This window comes from Hippocampus bargibanti, linkage group LG08 (genome assembly GCF_051943395.1).
Source record: "Hippocampus bargibanti isolate YZ-2025 linkage group LG08, ASM5194339v1, whole genome shotgun sequence".
Taxonomy (NCBI): Eukaryota; Metazoa; Chordata; class Actinopteri; order Syngnathiformes; family Syngnathidae; genus Hippocampus; species Hippocampus bargibanti.
In genome coordinates this window covers 19,497,522-19,523,828 of record NC_142741.1, presented here as the reverse complement: position 1 = coordinate 19,523,828, position 26,307 = coordinate 19,497,522, and the positions used below count along the sequence as shown (strand labels likewise).

Below are 26,307 nucleotides of genomic sequence, written 5' to 3'. Positions count from 1 at the left end.
AGTACCCGGAGAAAACCCACGCGGGTCCGGGGAGAACATGTAAACTCCACACAGGGAGGCCGGACCGGGACGCGAACCGGCAACCTCTGCACTGTGAAGCCGGTGTGCTAACCACTCGACTACCGGGCCGCCCGAATGTTTATTTCAATACCCGTAAATGCGTTAATGCGACAGATTGGGCAAACAAAACGGTTGCAATCAGGACAATCATTTTGTGATCGGCATCTCTGCTCTGGTGAGTGGTTTAAAGGAAAACCGACGTCACCAGACAAGTTGTGTCCATAATTTGTAAAATGGCTTCAAATGACTTCTACTGAGCGTATTTTAATAAGATTGCACCGCATATAGCGCTATTTTACGTTTTAAGACTGGCGCTGAATATTCGCGCCGGAAATCTTGTTTTTGAGGTCTGGACGAGTCCGTACGTGACATCACTGAAGGAACGGCCCTGACCGAAAAAAAGGATACATTGTAGCAGTCCTTCCATCACATAAAATAAGCATTTTGCTGTGCTTGTTTGGTCTGAAACGGAGGTGGCCACAGGAGGGGAACGCCATTGTGTTAATCTTTTTTTGGGTGATACATTTTCCCCCAATGTTGCCTCAAAATGGCAAAAATAAATTATTTAATCGATTGCAAACATGTATGCTTTCCTCTTCAGAACTATTTGAATCATATTCATGACTGGATGTGTAACAAGAAAGCATATTCTCCGAATCTGAAGCCATTGTTTTGATTCTCCAGCAATGCAAGCCATCTTGGCATGACGTTATGAACTGGGAGCGGGACTTTCTGAAAATGCCCAATTCGCAGCTCAATTTTTTGCAAATTTTGGACATTTTAAGTCATTTTTATTGGTGTTTTGCATTTGAATAAAAATAACATACTGCGTGTTTTGGGTATTTTAGATGCTATAAAACATTTTTCTGACGTCAATTAGGAAACAAAAAATTGACGTCGGGTGTCCTTTGAAGTTCAGTATTTTTTTTGTCATGTTATCAAATATCAGTTCTAAACAGTTGCAAATGATTTAACTGGCAACAGCTATGTGCTTTTACATACTATGCGTGTGTATGTGTGTGTTTGTGTGTGTGTGTGTGTGTGTGTGCGCGCGCGCGTATGTGTGCATGGCATTTGTGAACTACTGAATTGTACCCCAATAAAAGACTGCTGACAAATATTCCAGTACAAAAGCAGTCATTTTCACCCCCAATAATAATAATAATAATAATAATAATAATAATAATAATAATAATAATAATAATAATAATAATAATACAATTGCTTTACGACAGGGAAGGCAGGCAGTTCAGGGTTTACCCTGCTTTTTGCCCAAATTATACTGAGGAACGCGACTTACCCGCAACCACAGAGAATCAAATACCAGAATACTAATTTCTTTTTATTTTATTTTGTATTTCATGATGATGTCATTTCATGAGTGATTTCTGTGAAAAGTGCCATAAAACGAAATGGATGAACATGAACAGCCTGAAGTGAAAGTGACCGCTTGGTGAAAACAGGGCTTCAATTCACATCAGAACATGTTGATGTTGTCTGTACAATTCATACGAGTTTTTGTACAGGTAGTTTAACCTCTTTAGGCATGTTGATGAGGATGAAGAGCTTAGAGCAGGGGTGTCCAAACCTTGGCCCGCCATCCATTCATCAAAAAAGCAATACATACATAATTGGGGTGTGAGAAAGTTGGGTTTGTGACACTGCTTTCCACGACTATTATGATATAACAATTATCAAATTTCAGGAAAAATCAATCTCAAGCAATCATAAATGCTGCGGGACTTCTGGTGACCGTGCAAAACCCCACCCTGCTGAAAACTAGATACTACTTCATCAACCACTTTTCTACTACGTCCTCATCCTTACACATTTAAACCGCGGAAAATATATCCAAGGGCACATTGAAACAATAAGTGTTAACCACTCACTAGCTAACAAACTAGCTTCACTCGGCTGGTTTCTTCAGTAGGAATTTGGCGAATGACATGATGCTAAATTGTTGTCGTGGCATTTTCAGGGTGGAGGCATAGCTAGCTAGCTATCCAGCTAGATAGCTAGCTAATTTATAGATTTGCAATGACTTTCTTGTTTTCTATTATTTGTATAATCATAAGGACTATGCACAAGCTTGACCAAAAGTAACTTTGCTCCTGCCACCCTCTCATTCTAATACAAAACTGACCATTTGAGATGTTAGGTGAAAATCAGACAATGTTGAAAATTGCTAGCTGGGCATGTTTGTATACAGTGTGTGACTGCACTTCATGAAGAAATATTGGGGACTTCTATGCATCCACTACTCTGCTTGAAAATGTTATTAAATTGTATCTCTCACTACTCAAAGGTCTCGTCATGGCACTAACTTGCAATTGACAACCACTGATGGTTGGTATTCTAATTCTGATACAGTAGTCATGAAGGGACTCTATGGCATTTCCATCCTATAGATCTTTGAATTCACTTTACAGAATATTTCAACAGAAATCTGAATTGTAGAACATTTAAAAATAAGTATTTAATTGCCTGATAGATTGGTTGTAGCACGTTTGATATATCAAAGTTGAAGATTTTCATGGAGGTGGCTACACCCTTGCGTATTTCTATGTGTGGCCCTCAGAGGAGAATGTTTGGACATCTCTGCCTTTGAGGCTGACAAGCATGATTTGAAGGTCAAACAAAAGGTGCACACCCACACACATTACCCACTCACACACTATCCCGTGGAGGAATACGGCGTGTCACTGTGGTAGTTGTAGTCAGGGCAGACTTTCTGCACTAGTTTATAGTCCACGCTGTAGAAGGCGATATAGATGCATATGACCTTGAAGGGCTTGGAGCAGAGCCAGGATACGTGACTCTGTGTCTGCTCCTGATAGCAAACCTTGGATGGATCGAAGCTGCACAGCGCCGTCTTCTTGTTGCGGTCCGTCTTCTCATACTCAATGCGGCAGTTGAAGGACTTGGTGTCTTTGGTCTCCAATGTGGACTGCTGGGCCACCTCAAACTCCACCACCTTGGAGGGTGGCACCAGGCTCACCGACACATTCCCTAGACCTGTGGAGTTGTGGCGGAAGTAAACGCTGAAGGTGCCGTTGCCGTGGTCCACGATCTTCCCCGTAATAAGCAGGTTGAGTTTAACCGTTTTGATGTTGGAGTGGAAGTCGCCCCACCCGAACATCTTTTTGAACTTGCCGGTCTTGACAATGGGCCTCCGTTTAGTTCTGGCTTGCGGATCCTGAACATCTGTCTGGTTAGATAACCAGTCCCAGAAGTCCTCCATGTTCTGAATGTAGGACATTTCCCTTACGTCACTTTTGAACCCAGGGGAGGCCCTGGCGAACAAACGCAAGGGGTTGAGGATCCGAGGACTGGCGCCCGTAGGAGTCGAGAATTTATTTGTGCTGTCCCCCCACTCCATCAACTCTGTGTCTCCCCTGCGTACTTTGCTGCATGCGGCCTTTGGAGAAAACAAAACACACACAAGGGGCGTAATTCAACAAATATGAAAATGACCATATAGTTGGTGTGAACCTAAACATTAAAAAGAGAATGACATATTGGTGATTTAAAACAATCAAAAATTGTTGTCATTTGAATAGCCAGATTTTTTTCAGTACAGTACTCTTAACTAAGCGATACTGATTGAGTAATAAATGGCGCCTGTCGAGCTGTTAAAAACAACAATGACAACAAAGTATGATTTGGTTTTCTCTTCAGTTATCCTGTGCCGCTAACACATTTTGTAGTAATATGTAGAGTTTGCTGCTGAGTTAGCTCTGACCACGACATGCTAACAAGACAGTCAACACAGAAAAATCTAGTGCTGAATTTCTCACCCTTTTCAATGATTTGGTGGGCTTTGCACCACAAACAAAAGTTACACAAAATAGGTGAGAAATCCAAAATGAAGCGAGCTGACTTGACTGAACCCTTTCTAGTGGTAATGCTTTGATTTAGTTAGATTGTCATGCTAATGGTTAATCCGGTGACTAGCACCACTGTCTGCTACAATTTGTGTTGTTGGGGCTGGATAACAAATAAACAAACAAATCAGCAACAACAAATTATAACTGTTGTTTGCTGGCGCCTCTAAACCCTACACACAAAAAGAATGGAAAGGTAATGGTTGAACAAAGAAGTGGGTTTGTGGATTTCCTGAAAATTGCTGATTTTGGTACAATGAGGATTCCGCACGCCACCAGCAAAAAGGTGCTTGCTTATATTACTGTTGTTTAAAAGCCTGAAGGTTGAGATGTAGTGAACAGTACGTATATCATCACAGCTCTGATTATTTTTAGCCACCACAACCGTATCACAGTTGCTATGATAAACAGTTCATTATCACTCCCTTGTGTGATTTTACTTTACTAAATTTATTGTAAGTGCGTGTCATGTAGCTAAGACAAATAAAATTGTCGCAACATACCACTCGGTCGGAAACCCGAACTGAAATTTTCAGATGCTGCGTGCCCCGTGAACCTTGACATGTGATGGTAGTCAACAATAAAACAAGCCCTTCATCTAGTTAAGTATGTGCTAAATGCTAATCCAGATGCAGCAATGAACTGTGATCCTCCTTGTGCCTCAAAGCTGTTTAGCCTCAGGAGCGATTCCTGGTCCACTTCAGATAAAGCGTTAATAATTCACTGCAATAAGATTAGCTAGTTTTATTAGTAATTAGCGCCGGCTTTCCCCAGGCCCGGTTGCGGGGATCACTGCAAGAAGCAGATGTTGAAAGCATTGAGAGCAGCGGCTGTTTAAACTCTCACTGAGCTGGTGTGCGCTAGTTTCAGAGTAATTACCATTTTGCTCTAAGCCTAAGTGAAGCACATGTGTACTGAACTCCCAAACTAGGCCTGTCTGATAGCAGTTACATAAAATCCTTCCATTCCACTTTAAACATTGCAGCATTTTAACTCTACCTCACTGTTTATCATTAATGGGAAGTTAAGACATTACAAATAAATCACTCAGTCGATTTTGAAAGTACAGTAAAGTCTCGTTATATCGATATCGGATATATCGATAGTCCCGGTTATATCGATACTATTTCTATGCACGCATGGAGAAAATTACATGCAAACAGGGTCGGATATATCGATAGTCCCGGTTATATCGATATTTTTTCGGACTCCCTTGAATATCGATATAATGAGACTTTACTGTACTTAATTGGCTTTGGGTATTTATTTTTCTTTTCTGAAGCTATGAGTAATACATTGTTATCAACTCTTCCATGCACCAATGGTAATCGGTAACTTGATAGCATGATAAGTTGTCCACTGCAGTAACCGCAAATGTTCTCTTCGTCACAGGTGAGCTTTGTATGAGGTGTTTAGAATGCAAATGAGAGAAGTTTAAGTATGATGAGCAACGAGGGAAATTGCAGTGGCAACATGGGGATGAGGAGAGGACATATCTACTTAAATGCGCCGGAAAAGATGAAGCATCGAGAACCTGAAATCCTTCAGTGATGTCTTAAGCTTCACGTTGCCGCTCTCTCACTGTCACTCCGTGACAACACACACACACACATTTTGCTCATTTAGGCACAAGTGATGTCTTAGAAACTCAGCCATGAAAAAGAAAGGGTGGGGGGGAGAAAAAAAGTCACTCTTTTTTTTACAACAAAACAAGGAAAATATGAGGCAAGGTCTTATGAAGGAGAATCTACAAAAAGCTTAATTAAGATTTCTTAATCTGTGCTACAGTGCTCGAGGCGTTTCAGGGCGACTTGAAATGAGACATTATAATGGTAATAAGTGCAGCCTCATGGAATTTGAGAACAGCAGAACTCATTTGAACAGCACACGGCAAAGACGAGTGGTAAATATGGCCAACGTCTGCGGTACACGCGCACGTTTGATGACGCCCGGCACACTCATTTACTATAATCATGCATAATTAACACTCCTGAGTTAACTGACCAACAAATAATTACACACCATATATCAACAATGTGATTGGGTGTCACCGCAGAAAAGTGTGGCTATTTTTATGAAGGTATACAAGAAATCGGAATTGTGCTATAATTAATAAACGGGCACCCCCCAAAACATATAATTACCCGACGACGTTCATCTGGATCTTAGTGCGTAACATTCTAATTGCTTTTTGAGAATATGATAAATCAAGTACCATTTTTTGGTACCACTTTGTATATAGTACTGTACATTACTGTAGTATGTTTTATCTGAATTTTGTATGATATAATCAGCTCCACTTTCCATTAGTAATTAAACAAAGTCACTAAATGTAAACATCTATTAATGATGTATATGATCGATGAAAAGGTTTCTGCAGCCGTCATTTGTAGTTCTTTGAAGGTGTCGGACGTTTTGCTTCTCATCTAAGAGGCTTCGTCAGCGAACTAAAAAATTTCTGGTAGCTCTGGCCCTATATATATACAGTGGGGCCTCGGTTTACGAACACCTTGCCTTACGAAATCTTTGGTTTACGAATGTTAAATTTATGAAAATTAAACCTTGGATTAAGCAATACTTTTCGGGATACACACGGTGCGCCGACCGACCAGCGCCCCAGTCGGCCTACCTTTCCGACCCCCTTTCTATGAGTGCACACGTCGATCGTCTTACTCGCTGCACCCCTTCTCTGCCAAATCTCTGAATCTAAAATCTCTGCCAGCACCTACGCAACTCGAAGTGGATGCAGATGACATCGAGGAGCTTGTTGCTGAACATAATGAGATCCTCAACACAGAGGATTTGATTTGCCTTCAAGAGGACAAGCAGAAGCAAGCCATTCAGGAGTTGTCATCTGAGGGCGAGCAGGAGGAGATGGCTGCAGCATCAAGTGAGAGCATCAAGGCAATGTTGGCTAAGTGGAATGATGTGCAGGCTTTTATTGAACAGTTCCATCCAGAAAAGACTGTGGACTATTAAAATCATCAACATGATGAATGATAATGTGATGCCTCAGTTTCGTAAGACCTTACAAGTCAGAAAGCAACAGGTGTCAATTAAGAGCCATCAACGACAATTACAAATGTAAATAAAGTGACTTTATTATACAGTGCAGTGTAATTCTTTGATTACAATACAATAGCACATTTATTATATATAGAAAAGGCATATTGTGTGTAGTTTTAAGGCTTTATTTAGTTGAAAATGATATTTTCTGGAGACCTGGGAACGGATTATTCTCATTTTAATGGTTTCCTATGGGAAATTAATTTTTGGGATACACACTTTTCGCCTTACACACTCTGTCTGGTAACCAATTAAGTTCGTAAGCCAAGGCCCCACTGTATATATATCCCTACTGTCCAGAGGTGGCGTTGCCAGACCTCTGCTATGATAGGTCCCTGCTCAAAGGTCTGGGGAGCAGAGGACTATTTCCTGAGGCTAAACTGATTACTTCTATTGTCCTGACTGACTTTGGTGTACGACTGGGTTGATTGCCGCATTTCCTCTGGCATCACCTCATCAGCATAACCAAACCTATGACGTAATGATCTCAGAAGTATGTTGTAAGCACGATCCAAATTAAACCTCACACCACCATGGCGACTTTGTGGAGGGTTTTGCTGTTTTGTGAGGTTTAATTTGGATCGTGCTTCAGTGCCAAGGTTTTTGTCATTGTCACTCGAATTCCAGGACCCTCAGAATATTGAGTTTTAGGACAACATAAACGTTCAATGCAGCGTAAGAAACCTTACACTCTCTTCTTTCATCAGAAAAAAGAGTTAATTCCTAAATTTTGTGGGTTTGGAGTTATGTGAGCTTGAAATGATGGTGGCTGTCCAAAATAAAATGCAATACATACATCTTGGTTTATATAGCGCTAACATGGAAAAAAGGGAAATGCTGCCCCTTGTGTAAAGAAAAAAACATTGCCAGAGGCCATTGCCAGAGGCCAGTCACTGTTGTGACACCCGTCACATTGGTGCGGTGACCTGTCGATCACAAGTGACTCTCCACTTCGGACCGGGACCGCGATGCTGCACAATGAAGACGCTGTGCAGTCCCATCACTCGGTGGACGGTGTGTCGAACCGTTTTGAAAATACATGTAGTGTGTTAATTGTCTGACCTGCTGTTTTGCAATTAGTGTGTTTTTTCCTTTATCGGCACCAAAACAAGAACAAACAAAACCTGAACAAATTCAGGAATGGGGCTTTACATCATATTTTCAATTCCTGAATGAATTCGTGAACGGCAATGAATGAGTTAAAGCAGTCAACTGTCGCTCTGTGCGGCCACACATACCGGACATGCCATATCACAACTAATCACACATCTAATGGGAAGACGTTGTTTCGGTAATGTGTGTTTTTACTGTGATGTGATTTGAAGAAGGCAGACTGCTTGAATGTGTCGTGTTGTAGTTACTTATTAAAATTGACATTTTAATGCTTATTTCATCATCAGGTACGGTATGGAAGGGATTTTGTTGAAACTTAAATCCCACAAACTGAGGCTGGATCAGCCTGGACATCAATCTGCTGCAATTCTACTAACCAACTGGCTCGGCTTGTCCCGTGGGTGGGCGTATCTTTTAGGGTCTGACATAAAGGTAATTGCTACAGTGACCAGAACTAGCCTCTCAAATGTAATTAAGAATCCAGTGACATCTGGATCTTCTGAAAAGACGTCGCTATAATGCCTTTGAGGTGAGTAACCAATGGAATGTTGCTCAGAGGTAATGGGCTGCATTGCGATGCCGTTGATGGATCCGCTTACAAGTTAGCCCTGGTTGACAATGATGGCTGTCACTTGTGGTCTGAAAGCAGCTTTTCTCTTTCTTTTGGGAGCGTGCAACTTCCTCATCCGCAAACCTGCCAAAACAATCTACGTTTTTTTTAAGTTATCCAGTTGCGTGTTGACAGAGAATTGGTTTCAGGCATGTTTGTGAGGATAAACAAAACAGGCAATTAACCTGCTCACCAGTGCAAAAAGAGCACTTCCAATCACGCACAAAGCTTTTTTTAAATGGACCTCACTTTAGTGGTGGAATTCACTTCTGTGCTAATTTTCTGTCTGAAGCTCCACTAGTGTGATGTTAGTCAACGTACTAAAAACAATGACTTGTAAATTTGCATTTGCCATAGCAAGAATGTAACATCTCCACCCAAGATACAGCTGAACCGTGACAGACTCGTACAGCCAACATGACTGGGCAACCCCTTGTGTTAACAAATCCATTGCAAGGCCGGCATCCATTGCCGCATCCTTCCCAAGCCCTCTTCCGTCTCATTTTCTGCTGCAGATCATTTGTAATGATTAACGTCCAGAGCCAGCTTTTGAGTAGAAAAGGCTCAAGAGGTGCACAGGCATCCCTCGACAACACGCTGCTGAAGAAGAATGGATTGGTACTGTGATCACTGCAATGGCCTCACGCACCAAAGCCATCACTTTTAATCTTCGTTGGGTTTGGGACGATGTATAGCAGGTGCTTTGGTGCTGTGCTGGATCACACAAGATCATCTATGAAAGCCCCATGCTCATCACACAATACCGCTGACAAGTGTGCGTGTGTGTGTGTGTGTGTGTGTGTGTGTGTGTGTGTGTGTGTGTGTGTGTGTGTGTGTGTGTGTGTGTGTGTGTGTGTGTGTGCGTGAGTGTATGTGGGAGTGTGGGGGTGTCTGTCTTCAGTTGAATACATTTCCACCTGACATTCTGACTTCTCGTAGAAGTGATTAAAAATAAATGCAACACTTGGCCTCTTGACTTGTGCATCTCTACTTTTAGGACTATGTAAACATTTAATGCAGTGTATGAACCCTTAGATTCTCTTCTTTCATCAGAAAAAAAGAGTGAATTCCTAAATTATATGGGTCTGCAGTAATATGAGGTGCAAGTGGGGGCTGGTGTACAAAAGGCAAATTCTGCCTCCTCGTGGAAGGGAAAAACATTGCCAAAGTTCTGACCAGTGCTTTATCGGTGCCCCCCCCAGAAATACCAAAACCCGAACCTATTCGTGAATGGCACTCACGTCACTCACGTTTCAATTTCTGAATAAATTTGATGCCACAACATGGTGTCAATTCTGCAAATAAATTTTATCCTGTGCCATCAATACAATTCTTTGGTCCCAGGGCTTTGGCCAGAACATAAAGGAAATAGGTGATTTTTTTTACCGATTGGTTCTCTGAAAAAAATTGAAAATTGGTACACAGATTTGTTCTCTGAAAAAATTAGCAAATTGGTACACTGGTGAATAGTGAATCCTGAATATATGGGTCGGGAAGGTACTGTTTTCAGGTTTAGTATTGACCTCCACTTTAAAAAAAAAGTGTTTGTCATATTTGTGAAGCGCGTTGCTCGTTAACCATCAGTCGATGAAAAAAACGACTGGCCTGATTGCCCCACTCCCTCCGGTATCACCTCATCAGCATTACTAATGTTGCCTAACTTATGTTGCCTAAGCAGGCTATTGTACGAATAATCCAAATTGAAACTCACCCCACCATATCGGTTTAATGAAGGATTTTGCTGTTTTATGAAAATCGCTTCTTTTACTCCCTTTTCAAACCATCTATGTTCTTTCACTAAGATTTTAACCTCATTGTCGTCAAATGAGTGGTTGCTAGCTTTTTGGTGCATATGTACCGCCGATTGAGGCCCACTAGTTTTATCCCTGCGATGTTGATAGTCTTTTTTTGAGAATTTGTTTAGTCTCCCCAATGTACTGCTCTTTACAATTTTCATTCTTACAATGTATTGAATAAACTATATTACGTTGTTTTTCATTTGGCAGCCTATCTTTTGGATGCACTGATTTTTGCCTTAAATTATTTTTCGGTTTGAAATAAGTAGGAATTTTGTGTTGCCAAAGTACTCTTTGTAGTTTTTCAGAAACTCCCGCAATGTAAGGTAATGCTACTCCTCTCCTTTTTGTATCTTCAGAGTTTTTGGTTTCATTCCCTATTCTTTCTTTCTGACATTTATTAAACGACTACTGAGGGTACCCACAGTTTTAAACCGATAAACACTTTAAGGCAAATATTAGTGTCCGGCGCCACCATGTCTGGACATTAGGGATATATATATATATATATATATATATATATATATATATATATATATATATATATATATATATATATATATATATATATATATATATATATATATATATATAGGGCCGATACTACCAGTAAGACTTTAGTTCGCTGAAGAAGCATCTTGGATAAGAAGCGAAACGTCTGACACCTTCAAAAAAGTACAGATGACGGCTGAAGAAACCTTTTCATCGATGGACCACTCCTGTACGACTGAGAGCTTACACAGACGTTAACCATCAGTGTTATTTGTGACGGTCGACCGGTGCAAATGTTTGTTGGAAATAGCGGAGAGAAAACAAAACATAGTGCTTAACTGCCCATAACATAACAGCAGTGGAATTTTGTTTATGCACATTAACAAGCTCAATTGACTCTCTATTAAAATATACTGCTGCATCTGGAGGGGCAATGCATAGTCATGGCCATTAAATCAATAAATGGGCTCCCAATGTGTGTTTGTAGCTAACCCAATCTGTGACTGTTAAAATTCAGTACAAGAGAAGACAAAGGAGAAAAACAATTGTGAATCAGTTCAAAAAGAAGTGATGTTCATGTTTTTGGTCACATCATCGCAGAGTGTGATTTATAAAAAAATGTCACAGTGCCAGCAACAACAACTGGGGATCAAAGTTTGCGCTAAAGTTGATCAGGTGGTGGGGAGGTCATCATTAACACAATGAGTGACGAATATGTTTATTGTGCATATTTATTTTCTGATCAGTAACAGGTGTCAAATTAAACTGGCGGACCTTTGATTAAAATATTGTTAGTATTCAAAATTAAATTTACTGTAAGTAATTTTATATAGCTTCTTTTTATTTACTTTGATTTTAAATGCTTTTAAATATTTATTTTCTACATGTTATCAATGTATAATCTTAAAAATTCTGAACTAAATGTAAAGGGAAAGCACCACAAAATAATATCACAATGGCTATTTTTTGGGAGGGGCAAGGTAGGTGCTAAAGTCTGCATGAACAAATACTGTTGGTTTTAAAAAAGATGGGTGGAGCTGACTTCCAAGCACACTACAGTGAGACCTCAACTTACGAACTTAATTGGTTCCCAGACAGAGTGTGTAAGGCGAAAAGTGTGTATCTAAAAAAAAAAAAAGCATAGGAAACCATTAAAATGGGAATAATCCGTTCCCGGGTTTCCATAAAATATAGTTTTTAACTAAATAAGCCTTAAAACTACACACATCATACCTTATTCTATGTATAATAAATGTGCTATTGCATTGTAATGAAAGAAATACACTGCATTGTATCATAAAGTCACAAAGGGATGCACATTACATGAGGACTGTAATTAAAGAAATAAACTGTGCTGTAAAATAAAGTTTTATTTACCTTTTTGATGGTCGTTGATGGCTTATGGAAGGACAGTCACCTTCCATAAGGACTGTTGGTAACTTAACCTCTGGTGTGGCTTCTCTTCTTTTTTCTTTGGAGACTCCTCATCCTTTTTGCTGATTAAAAACCTCTTAATTGAGACCTGTTGCTTTCTGACTTGTAAGGTCTTACGAAGCTGAGGCATCACATTATCGTTCATCATGTTGATGATTGTCATAGTCCGTTACTCCGTATGTAATGTTACTAAAATCCTCAATAAGCGCTGAACTTCCAGGTTGGCGCATGGCGATATCGGCGTGAATTAGCCGTGCTTTCTCGCATGAAATAGCTTTACTCACACTGTCGCCGGATAGCTGCTTTTCGTGTATCCAAATTAACAGAAGTTTTTCAACTTCTTCGATTGCCCGAGACCGTCGCTTTGAGAGCACGGAAACACCTTTTGCAACAGACCACTAAATCACACAAACCCACCCTCGTTCGTGTTTTTCAATTATCTCCTTCTTCTCAGCGACAGTGATTTTATTGTGTGTCTTCTTGGGCTGAACACGAGCCTGTGGTGTTTTTTTTTCGGTCCCATCATAGTAAAATTATCAACAATAAGCTCCAAGTAGGCGATCGACGTGTGCATTCAATGAGAGGGGGTGTGGAAAGTAACGCGGGCTGGAGCGCTGTTCGGTCGTGTGCTTCCGCCAAAGATCACTCCGCCAGTCGTGGTGGGTGTGTATTATGAAAATAGTGCTTATTATAAGGTTTAATTTTCATAAATTTGACGTAATTAAGACGAAAAGTTTGTAAGATAAGGTGTTTGTAAGTTGAGGTCTCACTGTATTTCAAAAACACTCACTGTAAGACGCTCGCTGGGTGTTCATTACATCACCAAACGGCTTGCATGGTACAATTTGCATGAATTATGACATGAAGCTCTGCTTTCGCCAGCATGCATAATAGGATGCAACTTATTAGTCATGTTATATTCTGCTGTCTTTCTTGTTTGCCACCACTTCTATAATTTTTCTCTCCCCTGCTAGGCTCGAGGAGAGTTTTTAGATGAGAAATATGATGTAGCACCAACCAATTGCGCCAACGACATACAGTGATACCTCAGCTTAGGAACTTAATTGGTTCCCAGAATGTGTATTAGGTGAAATGTTTGTCTGTTAACACATTTATTTCCCATAAGAAACCATTAAAAATGAGAATAATCCATTCCCAGGTCCCCATAAAACATAATTTTCTACTAAATAAGCCTTAAAACTACACAAAATATACCCCAAACTTTGGAACTCACTCTCCCAACATTCGTAACATCGATTCCCACCTTCAAGTCCCATCTCAAAACCCACCTATTTAAAATTGCATTTTCTGTGTATTTTAGATATTGCATTGTATTTGTGATTGTATTTGATTTATTATAGTACGTATGCTTGTTTGTGACTGTAAAGTGTCCTTGAGAGATTTGAAAGGTGCTTCAAATGTATTATTATTATTATTATTATTATTATTATTATTATTATTATTATTATTATTATTATTATTATTATTATTATTATTATTAATGTGCTATTGTATTGTAACTAAAGACATAAACTGTACTATATAATAAAGTCGTTTTATTTACCTTTGTGATGTTAGTTGTCAATGGATGGTAGCAATGGTCGATTTAGCGTAATGGTACTGGGATAGCTAATTAAGTCACACAAACGCACACCTCGTTCGTGTTTTTTGATGAGCTCCTTCTTCTGCTCGATCGTAATTTTCTTTGATGTCCTCTTCAGCTTAACACTAGCCTGTGGCGGGGTCTTTTTCGGTCTCATAATAGTAAAAAGTATTCCACTCGATAACAAAAAAAACTAGTCCGCCAGCCCCCGTGGCGCTCCGTGTTGTTTGGTTTGTTTGCCGAAACGTAGTTCGTATGCCAAGGTTATATTCTCATGAATGTAATGTTTGTAAGGCGAAAAGTTTGCAAGCTAAAGCATTTGTAAGCCGAGGTATCACTGTACCAGGAAAACTATAGCACTCATTCTCAGACTGTTGATTTTTTTCTTCTTGGAACAAGCACCAAACAGCACAGAATTGAGTCATTTGGATTTCAGCGTATTTATACCTATTTATTTTTGTCGGTAAACATCACCCAAGTTGACAGCACATCACGGAAGACCTGAGTAACTGTTGACACCAGTTAACAACATTGTGAGACGTAACATAACTCATTATTTTTTTTGTTTTGCCGTTTCTACATTTGAATAATCACAGTGGTTGAACTGTTTTTAGAGTTAGAGGGTGGGAATTTTAATGGTTCATCGACCATTCATTATGCACCCATCATCCGATAAAAGAAAAAAAAATGTCATGACACAGATCAATAGAACTGCTTCAGTTTCCTGTCATATGCTGGAAAACTCTAGCAAAAAGGGAAAAGCAGTCTTTATAACATTAGAGAGCACAGACAAAGGCAACCAGGCACCATCTATCCATTTTCTGCACTGCTCGACAAGTTCACATTGAGGAGAAGCCTGAGTCTATCCTACCTGACATTGGTTGAAAGGTGGACGACACCCCACCAGTAAATCACTCGGTGATTGTGAATAGGGGCACAGAGAGGAAATTGAGGCCACATCAGCAACACGTGAGCCAAACATGGCCCGTGAGTAAATTCGTTCAGTGGAATTCTGCAATTCACTCACTACTTGCTAATAAAACGTTAGCATGGCTATTATCAACTGGACCCAGTTGGGATACTGCCCCCTTTGTCTCAAATACTCATTGCCTGCTGGGCATGACAATGACTATTGTCAACATGTTGGGGGGTGTACAGGTATCGCAATTGTATTGACAAATGAGAAAAGGGGGACTTTACAGGTAGATAACTTTCCTCTTTGGAAGTAATACCCTCATATTCAGAAACCAGACGTGGAAATTTGAACCGTTTTATATCGGCAACAGGTGTCACCAACTTGATGCCCGTAAGGATCTGGCCAATTGATGATAAGAAGAACAAAAAAGGAAACTGAATGAATAAAGATGTTTCTTTTTGTGCTCCTAAATGCTTTGACTCATGAACAATACGGTGTTCCTGTTTAACTTCACAATCAAGAGGAAGAACTTCCAATTTTTGTAGCTTGTAAATTATTCGCAAACTAAATAAAAATAATCATCTATTTTAGTTTAGGAGATCTGAAATTGGCATCCTGAATTGGCCAGGCCCAAATAAAAGCATCATTAAATGTAATTTGAACAAATTCTCCTTTCAGAAATGAGTCGCAAACTGGTAGCACTTTGCATTCATCAGTTCCCATCGCTCGAAAATGACAACTGTTTGTACTAGAAACCTACTTTATGTTGCACACGTTTGAATGGTTTGATATTTTGATGCCTAAACTCTGTTGCTTTTATTTCATTTTTTAGTCAGCGCGATGCCTGTTTTTCTTGTATTTGCATAGATTTTCTCCAGGTACCCTGGTTTCTTCACATATTCTAAAAACGTGCATATAAGGTTTATTTTAGTCCCGTTCTTGAGGAGTGAAAAAGTGTATTTATTCATTTTTTTATTTTGTTTTTAAATAAGTACTCTGTGGTTTGTTGGCTACCAGTCAAGGGTGTATCCCGCATCTCATCCCAAATTGGCAGTGATTGGCTGTAGTACGAGGCGGATGTTTTGCATAGATTTCGAAGGATATTTCTGCTGTGAATGGAGATAGTTATGATAAACATTCTGCGAATAAATATTTTCCATTGGTTGTTTGATTCACTCATTTATAGGTATTATATTAACGATAATCATATCAAAATCATCATCGAATGGTGATCAGTGATGTTCATTACACTTATAATTATTACCCATTTTAATGGCTGAAATAAACTTTTAAAACAGAGAATTGACTAATTATATCAAAGTGATTAAAAAAAAACTATGATTAACGTTTGTTTTACCTTGGTGTGGCTGCTAAAATGTTGAAATGATACCGAAATCGTTACCCAGACAGTTTTATATTTTTTTCCCCCAACCTTCTTCCGCATGTTCTTCATTTCTTGTTATACGTTTTATTTCTCATTGTCAGCACTTTGTTTTCAAAAGCAAGGCGATGCACCGCATGTTCTTTTCAAAATCATTGCATTGAAACTGTCCTCACGTTCCACAGTCTGTTCTCCTTTGGTGTGCTTAAAAAGTATTTTATCGTTTACGGAAATAGGCATGCAAGCCTTCTGTCATTTCATGTGTAGCTGAATAAGCTTGAATTTCAGTCAGGATGTGTACTAACTGATCTCATCATAAAATTATCAATACGTGGAGAAAAATGTGATGAAAGATCGTTTTTTTTTTAAGTTTGGCTTGCTTCAATGTCAGTTATTCCCAATGGGAAAAAAGCTTAAGAAAACCGAAAAGAACCTTTTCAGTGTCACAGAATGAATTACAATGCAGGTTCCACAGCTATAGGAAGTCAGCGGAAGCTGGTTACATAACACATTCATTCATTCGTCCGTCCGTCCGCCCGCCCGCCCGCCCGTCCGTCCGTCCGTCCGGTCATTCATTCATTCATTCAGTCTTCATTCATTCATTCATGTATTTATTTATTTGTATTGTATGTGAAACCACACATGCAACTGAAAAATAACTAAATGCATGTTTTTAAGTGAAGTCATAATCAACCCTTTCAGGCTCAGAGCAAAGTATAGTTGAAAGCTTACCATGTGATCAGGTGACAGGGTGCATGAAAGGGTTAATCAGTAAGACAACAGTGTTATGTTATCATCCCCAATAATGCTGGCAGAGCAGGGTCACACATTGGGCAATCAAAGTAAAAGCTCAAAGCACCGTGATTTAGAGGGAATACCACAAAATTGACGTGGGTGGCGGGAGAGAAACACCTACAACAGAATCATGTGTATATTAAAGAATGTTATGTCTTACCTCATAAATCGGAACCGTTAACATGGATTAACTAATTCGCTGCCATTCCCAAATTTATTCAGGAATTGAAAATTATGACATGAAGCGCCTTTCGCGAATTGGTTCGGGTTTTGTTTTTTCTTGCAGGGGGTGGTGATAAAGCGCTTGTCAGACCTCTTGCCATGTTTTTTCCCTTCCGTGAGGGGGCAGCATTTGCCTTATGTCCATGTTAGCGCTTTGTTACAGCTTCATCTGTTGTTAAAGCGCTACATAAATCAATATGTATGCTTCGTGTTGTATTTTGTACAGAATGACAAAAACCCTCGCACTGGAGTGGACACATTCTTGCACATCGTCTGGCATTGAATGAGTTAAAATGTAAAGCAATGTCCAATTAATAAGTATACGCTGTAATAGATCATTTGCAGAGATTAAGGCAATTTAGTAGGTCTCTGCATTGGCTTAATCTTCACTGCAATTATTAATTACCTGGCGAACTAACATTTTTTCAATCAAAGCACTGGACAGGACTACTGTATTATGCGAGCATAGCAAAGAACATTGTAGGTTTTTAATGTTGATATTTTAAAAATCACATTTATTATTATTTTAATGTATATTCTAAAATTGGGAAACCTATCACCTTGCAATTTAAAGACAACTGTGAATAATAATAATAATAATAATAATAATAATAATAATAATAATAATAATAATAATAATAATAATAATAATAATAATTTTTATTTTTAAGCACTTTCCAAAGCTCTCAAGAACACTTTACAGTCACAGACTAGCATAGAGAAAAAAACAGATACAATAATAAATAAAATACAATTATAAATAGAAACAAGACATAAAGCTACACAGAAAATGCAATTTTAAATGACAACCGACGTCACTTTTTTGTTTTTTAACTGACATCAGAAAAACGTTTTATAGCATCTAAAATACCCAAAACATGCAGTATGATATTTTTAGTCAAATGCAAAACACCAATAAAATGACTTAGTGTCCAAAATCTGCAAAAAATAGAGCTGCGAATTGGGCATTTTCAGAAAGTCCCGCCCCCAGTTTGTGACGTCACGCCAAGACGTCTTGCATTGCTTCTGAATCAAAACAATGGCTTCAGATTCAGAGAATATGCTTTCTTGTTACACATCCAGTTATGAATATGATTCAAATAGTTCTGAAGAGGAAAGCATACATGTTTGCAATTATTTAAAGAATATGTGCCATTTTGCGCCAACATTGGGGGGAAATCTCTCACTAAAAAAAAAAGAGGCACAAACTGGCGAGCTCCAGTGGCCACCTCCGCTGCCACAGGCTGATAAATTCCTTATATGGAGCTTGGATGCCCTCTTCTGGCGGCTTTTGGGTGCAACACGGTTCTCAGACCAAACATGTACAGCAAAATACATTGACGTGATGGAAGGACTGATACAATGTGTCTTTTTTCGGTCAGGGGGCGGTCATTTCGTGACGTCACGTACGGACTCGTCACCAACTCAAAAACAAGACTTCCTGAATATTCAGAGCGAGTCTTAAAACGTAAAATATAGCTATATGCGGTGGAATCTTATTAAAATACGCTCAGTAAGGTGGGAAGAGAATCAATTTTACGAATGTTGGGCGGAAGTGAGTTCCAGAGTTTGGCGGGAGAGCAGCTGAAATCTCTGTCCCCCATCGTGCTGAGACGGGCAGGGGGACCACAGAGGTGGAGGGAGGAAGAGGCTCTCAGGGAACGAGAGGGAATAGACGTTCGAAGAAGGTCAGATAGGTATGGTGGGGCAAGGTTATGGATAGCTTTAAATGTATAAAGAATGTTAAAGTTGATTCTATATTTGAATATAATGCTACTCAATTTCTTTTGTAAACAATCAATCAATGATGGAGAGGGCGCCATTTCTGAACATGTTATCAAATTGTGATTCGCCGTCGGAAACAAAACCGCATGGGCCTTTTAGAAATTGTTCATGGTACCGTCGGGGAGAAGCCTTTGGGTAAGGTGTATGCTGGATTTATCTCAACACCTGCCACGTGTGACAGCAGCCGAGCCACAAACACTTGACGTTTTCGACAGGCGTTACCTTTCAACGCATCATCACTTTCATTTTAATCCCCTTACATGGTCAAAGCGCCAAGTCCTGAGCAAGCTCCTGACACCTGCAGCATATCTCACACCTTCTAATAGTGAAGATTCAAGGAGGTAATGCCGACATGAAACATATTACCATCATCTGGAGCACTTTGAAAACACAGTTGACTTGATCAGAGATCAACTTGTAGCAATCCTTCACAAATACTGAAGACGTTTTATTCTAAAATGAAGCCAGTGACTCCTTTGTAGCTTCTATCAGTAACTTGTTTTCAATGTGTTCACTTCAGTTTGGTGTGGCCTTCTCTCTTTACTCGTTGCCACACTGGATGTGGCTGTTACATTGCAAATACTTTCAGGGCAGATTCACCCACAAGGGCAGTAAGTGAATTTTGACAGCGCAATTGCTTCTGTAGTGATAGATTGCGCCGCAGTTGATTTCGCAGAGGCCGTTTGCTTTTGAAGAAGAAAGACGAGCAAGTAAGAATGCGGCTTCCTTTCTCCTCGCGGTGGATCTGAAGACAAGCACATCACAAGCCAAAAACACAGACGGAGGGGAGCCGACGGCTCTTGACGAGGCCTGCGAATGACAGGCTCCACGAAAGAAAGGCCTCAAAGGCGAGGGAAAAGGAGAGAATAATCAGAAAGGAGATTTATTGTACTTATTGTAAGGCTGTCACACCTGTCTTTTTAATGGAAAAGTTTGTCAGCTTTAATAAAAGAAGTCAATCATTTTTCAACACTGGCATGTGGTAGGAATGCCTGCTTTAGTTGAGCATTAATTAGGACATTTGGATGTCCGACTGTGGTGTCTACTGGGCAAAAACAGAAATGTTAAAAACCCATTCGTCTTACTCACTTGCTATTTTGGTTAAAACAAATTATGTGGGTTCATTGTTTAAAATCCAAAAAAAATGGTGGAAACATTTGTTGGCCAATTCTGACAATGTCATGTGGGCAAAAGATTCTTTCCAGTTTTTATAAGGTCAGGATTTTTTTGAGAGCTTTGATATCTTTTTAGTAAACATGCCTCATCAATGGAACACAATTATTTCATTGAATAGTCAATGGTTGACACATGTTCTACATAAAGTGTATCTTGGGTGACGGGCAAGCAGTCTTTTCGAATCTTTATTTAGCCAAGGCTACAAAGCAACAATGTTGTCACAAAAAGTATCAATACTAAAATAATGATGTTGCGCTTTATATTTATCCACAAAAAAATGACGTATTCTGTGTGAAATGTTAAAGCAAATGAGATAAATTTATTCACTGCCATTCCCGAATGTATTTGGTATGGGGTACCGATATAGTGCTGGTTAGACCTCTGGCATGTTTTTCTCTCCCATGAGGGGGTAGCATTTAACTTTTGTACAGCCGCCCCTAGTTCAAGCTCCTGCAACTTCAGACCCGTATAATTTAGGGATTTAACTCTTTAGTCCTAAAACTCAATGTCCTGTCGGTCCTGCAATTTAAGTGAAAATGACAAAAACCCTGGCACTGGAATGGACACATTTTTGCACATTGTCTGGCAGTGAATGAGTTAAAATGGTGCCACCACTATACCCAGGGGATGGTGACAGGACTTTTTTTAACCTCCAAATGTATTTAATGAGTGTAGATATACACATTTACCACTTTTAATAATAATATTAATAATACATTACATTTTAAGCGCCTTTTGGTTCCCCACACCATCAAAAGTAAAATGCTTAGATAGAGCTAGGTAGATAGCTATCTACCTAGCGAACTAGGTAGATGTATGTTCACAAACATGAGGTGAATTTGCAATTGCCTCTCTGCTGGTGACAGACGGATACAAAGATGTATTGTATCTTCTGCCACGGAAAGGAAACATGTTTAATTGTTGTGACTGTCACTATATGTCGCTGCCATAGATAGATGAACTAAGATAGATTGGTAATGACTTGTGTGCCACCACACCCCGGATAGAAATCTGAGTCTGGGCATTTTTATGTGAAATGAATCAGGGTTGAAAATGTAATTTCTTAGATTTTTTTCGAAGAAAAAAAAAGTGCAGCATGTTGTCTTTGAAGAAGGTCCAGTGTCATGACGTTGGAAACAGTCCAGTTTCAGCATAATGCGGTGCTATAACTTTTTGCACTTGTTCCTACCAGGTTGTTTTGAAAACATGATGCTTCAGTGTAGACTCTACACTACACTATGCATTCCTGGCTGATTCAATTCAGTGCAAGTCATCAAAGTAAACTCAGGTAATTACAAAAAAATGTTAATAGTTATTTATTATGTTATGTATATGTAGTTATTATGTTTGTTGTGCAATATTGGCTTATTCAGTTATGCAAGGTACATCAACATACATTGTACATACAAAGAATCCTTAATACATTTGAAAATAATTATTTTTGCATTTTTGTAGTGGGTAGATCATTTTGATTTGGTTATTTTTATAAGTAGTTCGTATGCTGAAAAAGTGTGAGCACCCCTGGTGTAGAGTTACCACACAACTCTACATTTTTTGTCGCGCCACCGTGAAATGCATTTAGTCGCTAGGATCCCTGTGACGATGTGCATCAGAGGGTGCCGTAATGGCCCTGACCCTGGCAAGTATTAATGGCAAAGCTGTAAGATAGCTGAAGCTGGAATCAAACATTGCTTTAGGCTGCCATAAAAATTCATAGCTGTGGACCAAGATCAGGAAACTCAACATCATATTAAACATAATGGATCCTGCAGCAAAGCAGAGAGTGTGAAGTACTCCGAAAGCAGGCCACAGAGCATCACTTCGCCTTCGCAAGTTCACATCACACGACCAATCATGCCGCTCCTAATTGTTTGACTCAAGTCTTTAATCGTCCATCCCACCGCCCTCGTGAACGTTTTGTCAGTGCAAAGGGCAAGCGTGTCACATCTATCAATCCCTTTGAACTTCCTTCTCTTCATTTTAAGACCTTTATCATGAATTGATCGTCGCTACACACAATTACGCCTGATGATTGGAAAATAAATAGGTAGCGGGGCTTTCAACATGCAGTCGATACAAGCCGCCGCGGCTTTCAGGGTTTCAAGCTGCCGAGATGACAACCTTTGCTGTGGAAGAGGGAGACAACAGTCGGCTGAAGGGGCGTAAATGCCACAGACAATATTGTTTAGGAGGGATTATGCAGTCAAGCCCTGTGGCCGAAAGCTGGTGACCCCAATATGGGTAAAGATTGGCATCGGCGCCGCTCAAAGTTCCCAAATGATTCCTGGAAGGCGCCCGCATGCATGCGCGCAAGCAAGGCCCTTTAATGCCACAAATCCATGCTTAATCACATCCACAGAGATTCCAATGGCCTGCTTGCCTTTTCCATCTCATATTCTGCTCCCTCGCTACGCGATTGCTGCACTCTGCTTTCAAAAACGCAAAACTCAAGTTTTTTTTTTTTTTTATTTCCTATGCCGTTTTCTTCCAAAAACCAAATCCTGAGAGAGGTTGATGTGAAGACCCGGCAGAGCAGGGATGCGAAGGATATAAACACATTTCTTATTGTCCATCGGGATGGGAAGGACTTGGCGGTGGGGTGGGGGCGGACGCAAGGGTAGGGCGGCGCGCTCTGTAAAAGAGACGAGGACCTTATCACAGCCTGGCAGCTCTAATTCGGCGCCATGATAAAATGGCGGCACGGAAAACCTTACAAGGCTGGCACAATCCAAAAACGGATTAGGTTTTTCTGACATAAGCTTCCTGAAAAACTAATCAATCAGCCCATACGGTGTTATCACAAGCGTGAGATTAAAGAGCTGCTCCTAATCCCCTGCACTGTACATTTTTATTACACTTCTTAGTGTTAGCTGCTTTTAAGTACACAATATATAAATAATATTATAAAAGCTAATTGAGCACGGGGAAGGGGAAAGAGGTTATAACGTCCTCAGAGAGAGACTTTGTGGAGCATTTATGTTTTGTTATGAAGACTGGGATCAAGCTGTTGTCCTTGCAGAGGGCGTTTTGACTTTGAATGGAGGGCTCATTGTCTCACTCCCAACTCCGCTTTACTACTGCCGTAGCTGCTAGGGAAAAAAAAGAACCGGAACAAAACTACATCAGAGACTTTTTGGGGAGCAAAATAAACAACAGTGTAAAATTGGAGCCGATTCCCGTGAGAAAGAACATGTAAGCCGTGAAATCAGCACACATCAAAGTTGGCGATGAACTCCAAGCGTGTCGCTCCAGAGACACTTGCGAGTAAACAGCTCAGTTTCGTCTCCTGAATGTGTCACACGTCTGTAGAGACGGAAAGTGGATCTGCTTGGCCACGAAAAGGGATGTGTTGTTGTAACATGATTTTACTAAAGACCCATAAGTCGCAAAGGCCTAATATAGTTCATCAATGTCATCTTGCTGCAGCACTAAAGACGGCCTCTTGCCCGTATGCAATCGGTGCAATAAAGGCAAGGCAGGCGGTGGCAAGACGGATGAGAGCCCGGCTTCGTACTATGTTGTATGTACATTGTTCTGCTGTCATTGCACAGAGGGATAACTGCAGCAGATGTCATGGGGAAGAATGGGTTTTCCCAGAATGGAGCTGACCCGCTTATTTGTCCCCCTGGGGTGACGCACATATGTCGCGACCGGGGTTACGTTTTAACACATTGACTCGGATTGGGGCTGTTTCAGTCAGGGGGGGTGGAAGCGAAAGTCTCTGTGTGTCACGGTGTACTCAAGGGTTACGCAAGGAAGGCTGACATTGACAGACCCGAGTGCCACACCCAGACGCATCCTTGCAGTGTCCTTTGATGATGAACTCCAGATTGGTGCATTTTTTCACACTGTTAAGTGGGAATTTCCTCCGAGGACCAGGGGCGTATGATAAAGGCCAAACGTGTCTGTCCCAGGCCAGACTGCATCCACTGAGGCATGTCAAGAGAGCCACTCCTGGGGATCAGTCTGTCCTTTTCTCTTGAGGCAAGCGTTTTCAGATACACACTGAGGGCTGATAACTAAAACATGGGTGCAGCCAACATCTGCACACGAAAGGCAACGTTTCAAGAAGCCCTCGCCGAGCATCCATGTGATAAACTTCAAATGTGGTATTTTCTGCCCAGATGCGAATGCGCCAACAGGCCCCACAGACCAACACAATCCTGATAAAACTATAGTGACATACATCAGTGGCTTCCAGTAAAAATATGAGATAAAAGACTTTTGTAAGATTTGAATATTTTCTGGTAGAGTTTATCGGTATTAGTGCAATCCAAAGAACAAACAAAAAAACAAGCTTTAGAAAATAAATCTGCAGCAAATATGAAATATGCACACAGTCCCATTGCGGGGCGAATAAAGGTATTCTGATTCTGATTCTGATTCTGATTTAATGGTGGTAACCGATAATTACAAGAGTTTAGTTATCCCCCCCCCCCACTTTGGGGAGAAGTAACAAATTGAGTTTGGTTGCTTTTGTATTTTGCAGCTTTTATAATATGTGGTTTCAGAAGTCATATTTCTCAGGATGTTTGTGAAAGTTATTATATAGGTGACAACACCAATCAAAAATCTCAAGTGATCACCAGGTGCTGAAGATAAATACAAAAATATATGATCAGACACTAAACACTAAATCGTGAACATTTAAAGAATGAAATATTTTCTAAGGCACATTCTTTGAAAATGTGAAAAAATAGTATATATATTTTTGGGGAAAAATTATAATGCATCACATCTATTAGACAAAATGATGCATGCATTTTGAAATTATGGCTTTGACTATGATGCATTACAAAAGTAAACACATTTCAAACAATATTGATTTTAAAACTACTCCAAGTATGCTTTAATAGAAACTTGAGAAATTACCATATTGGAGTTTATTTATTATGTTAAAATTATGAGAGAAATAATTTTCATGATAGCAACACATTTACATTATCTTAATATGACGTCTGTGTAAGCTCTCAGTCGTACAGGAGTGGCCCATCGATGAAAAGGTTTCTTCAGTCGTCATTTGTATGAAGACAGTTGAAGAAACCTTTTCATCCATCTTTATGTGAGTTCAATGGGTAATAGTGCAGACATGACGTAAATTAACGACGATTGAAAATATGTAAAAGTCATGCCTCAACAGACAAAGTGCAAGACAAACTTTAACAGCAGCAGATTTGAATCTTACCTGGTGCAGAAGGAGAGAAAAGAGAAATAGTTGCAGGGCTCCCATATTTGGCGACTTTTTTGGGGGTGAGGATGTGTTTATTTCAGAAGAACAATGTTTTAATCCTCTTGTGAAGATTTGGGCCAGGAGCATATATGTCGCTCAAACATCTCTGTGGTAAACTGCGGGAGGAAAAAACACGTCTACAATGTAAATAAATGGTAAAACTAGCATTGAGATCAATATGACGTAATTGGACGTACCTTTTTGAATGTTATGGCTCACTTACATGGCAAAATTGTATCTCGTGTCACTTGCTTCAGTCCATAAAGTGTCCAAAATCCGGGTTTATGTACAAACAAGAGCTAGATTGACCGAATGATTCTATTAGCACAGTGCCCCAAACTCTACAACAAACCAACACAGAGTGGAAACGTTCCTTCCCTGCTAGTTAATCCCGGCAAATGCTTGAATACCAGGCGGCTGTCAAGTGAGGTATCCGACAGTGCGCGCGTCGTGCGCTCTCTCAACTCAGCACGACCCAACCGCGCATCTCCGCAATCCACACGCACGCGCTGCATCCGCCGTACGCGACAGTCACAAGCTTGCCACTCTTGCGACCACCTTTTTTTGTTAAGGGGGATGACATCGCCTGAGATTTAACCCTTTGGGAGAGTCACAACATATTTCTGTCTGGTTTTCGTGCGTACTTCATGAAGACAACGTACCCCAGAATGTTTTGATTTGAGTTCGTCTTGATTCATTAAGGATGGTATGATGTCTATCTGCTGTTTTCTGGGAACCCATATT

The 26,307-nt window shown here is 40.0% G+C and overlaps 1 protein-coding gene across 3 annotated transcripts; it reads right to left on the bottom strand.

Annotated features, from left to right (window-relative positions):
* Window positions 1-577: 577 nt before the first annotated feature.
* Window positions 578-26,307, bottom strand: nxph2a (neurexophilin 2a). Of its 3 annotated transcripts, none has more exons than XM_089002485.1 (3): window positions 25,761-26,307; window positions 25,519-25,679; window positions 578-3,478 (listed from the first exon to the last, which is right to left on the bottom strand). In XM_089002485.1, exons 2-3 carry the CDS (start codon window positions 25,648-25,650, stop codon window positions 2,735-2,737), a joined length of 876 nt encoding a protein of 291 aa, XP_088858611.1. In that variant the 5' UTR covers window positions 25,651-25,679; window positions 25,761-26,307; the 3' UTR covers window positions 578-2,734. The 3 variants fall into 3 exon arrangements, with proteins under 3 accessions (XP_088858611.1, XP_088858612.1, XP_088858613.1); XM_089002486.1 differs by having other exon boundaries at window positions 25,787-26,307; XM_089002487.1 differs by lacking the exons at window positions 25,519-25,679; window positions 25,761-26,307 and adding an exon at window positions 4,448-4,568.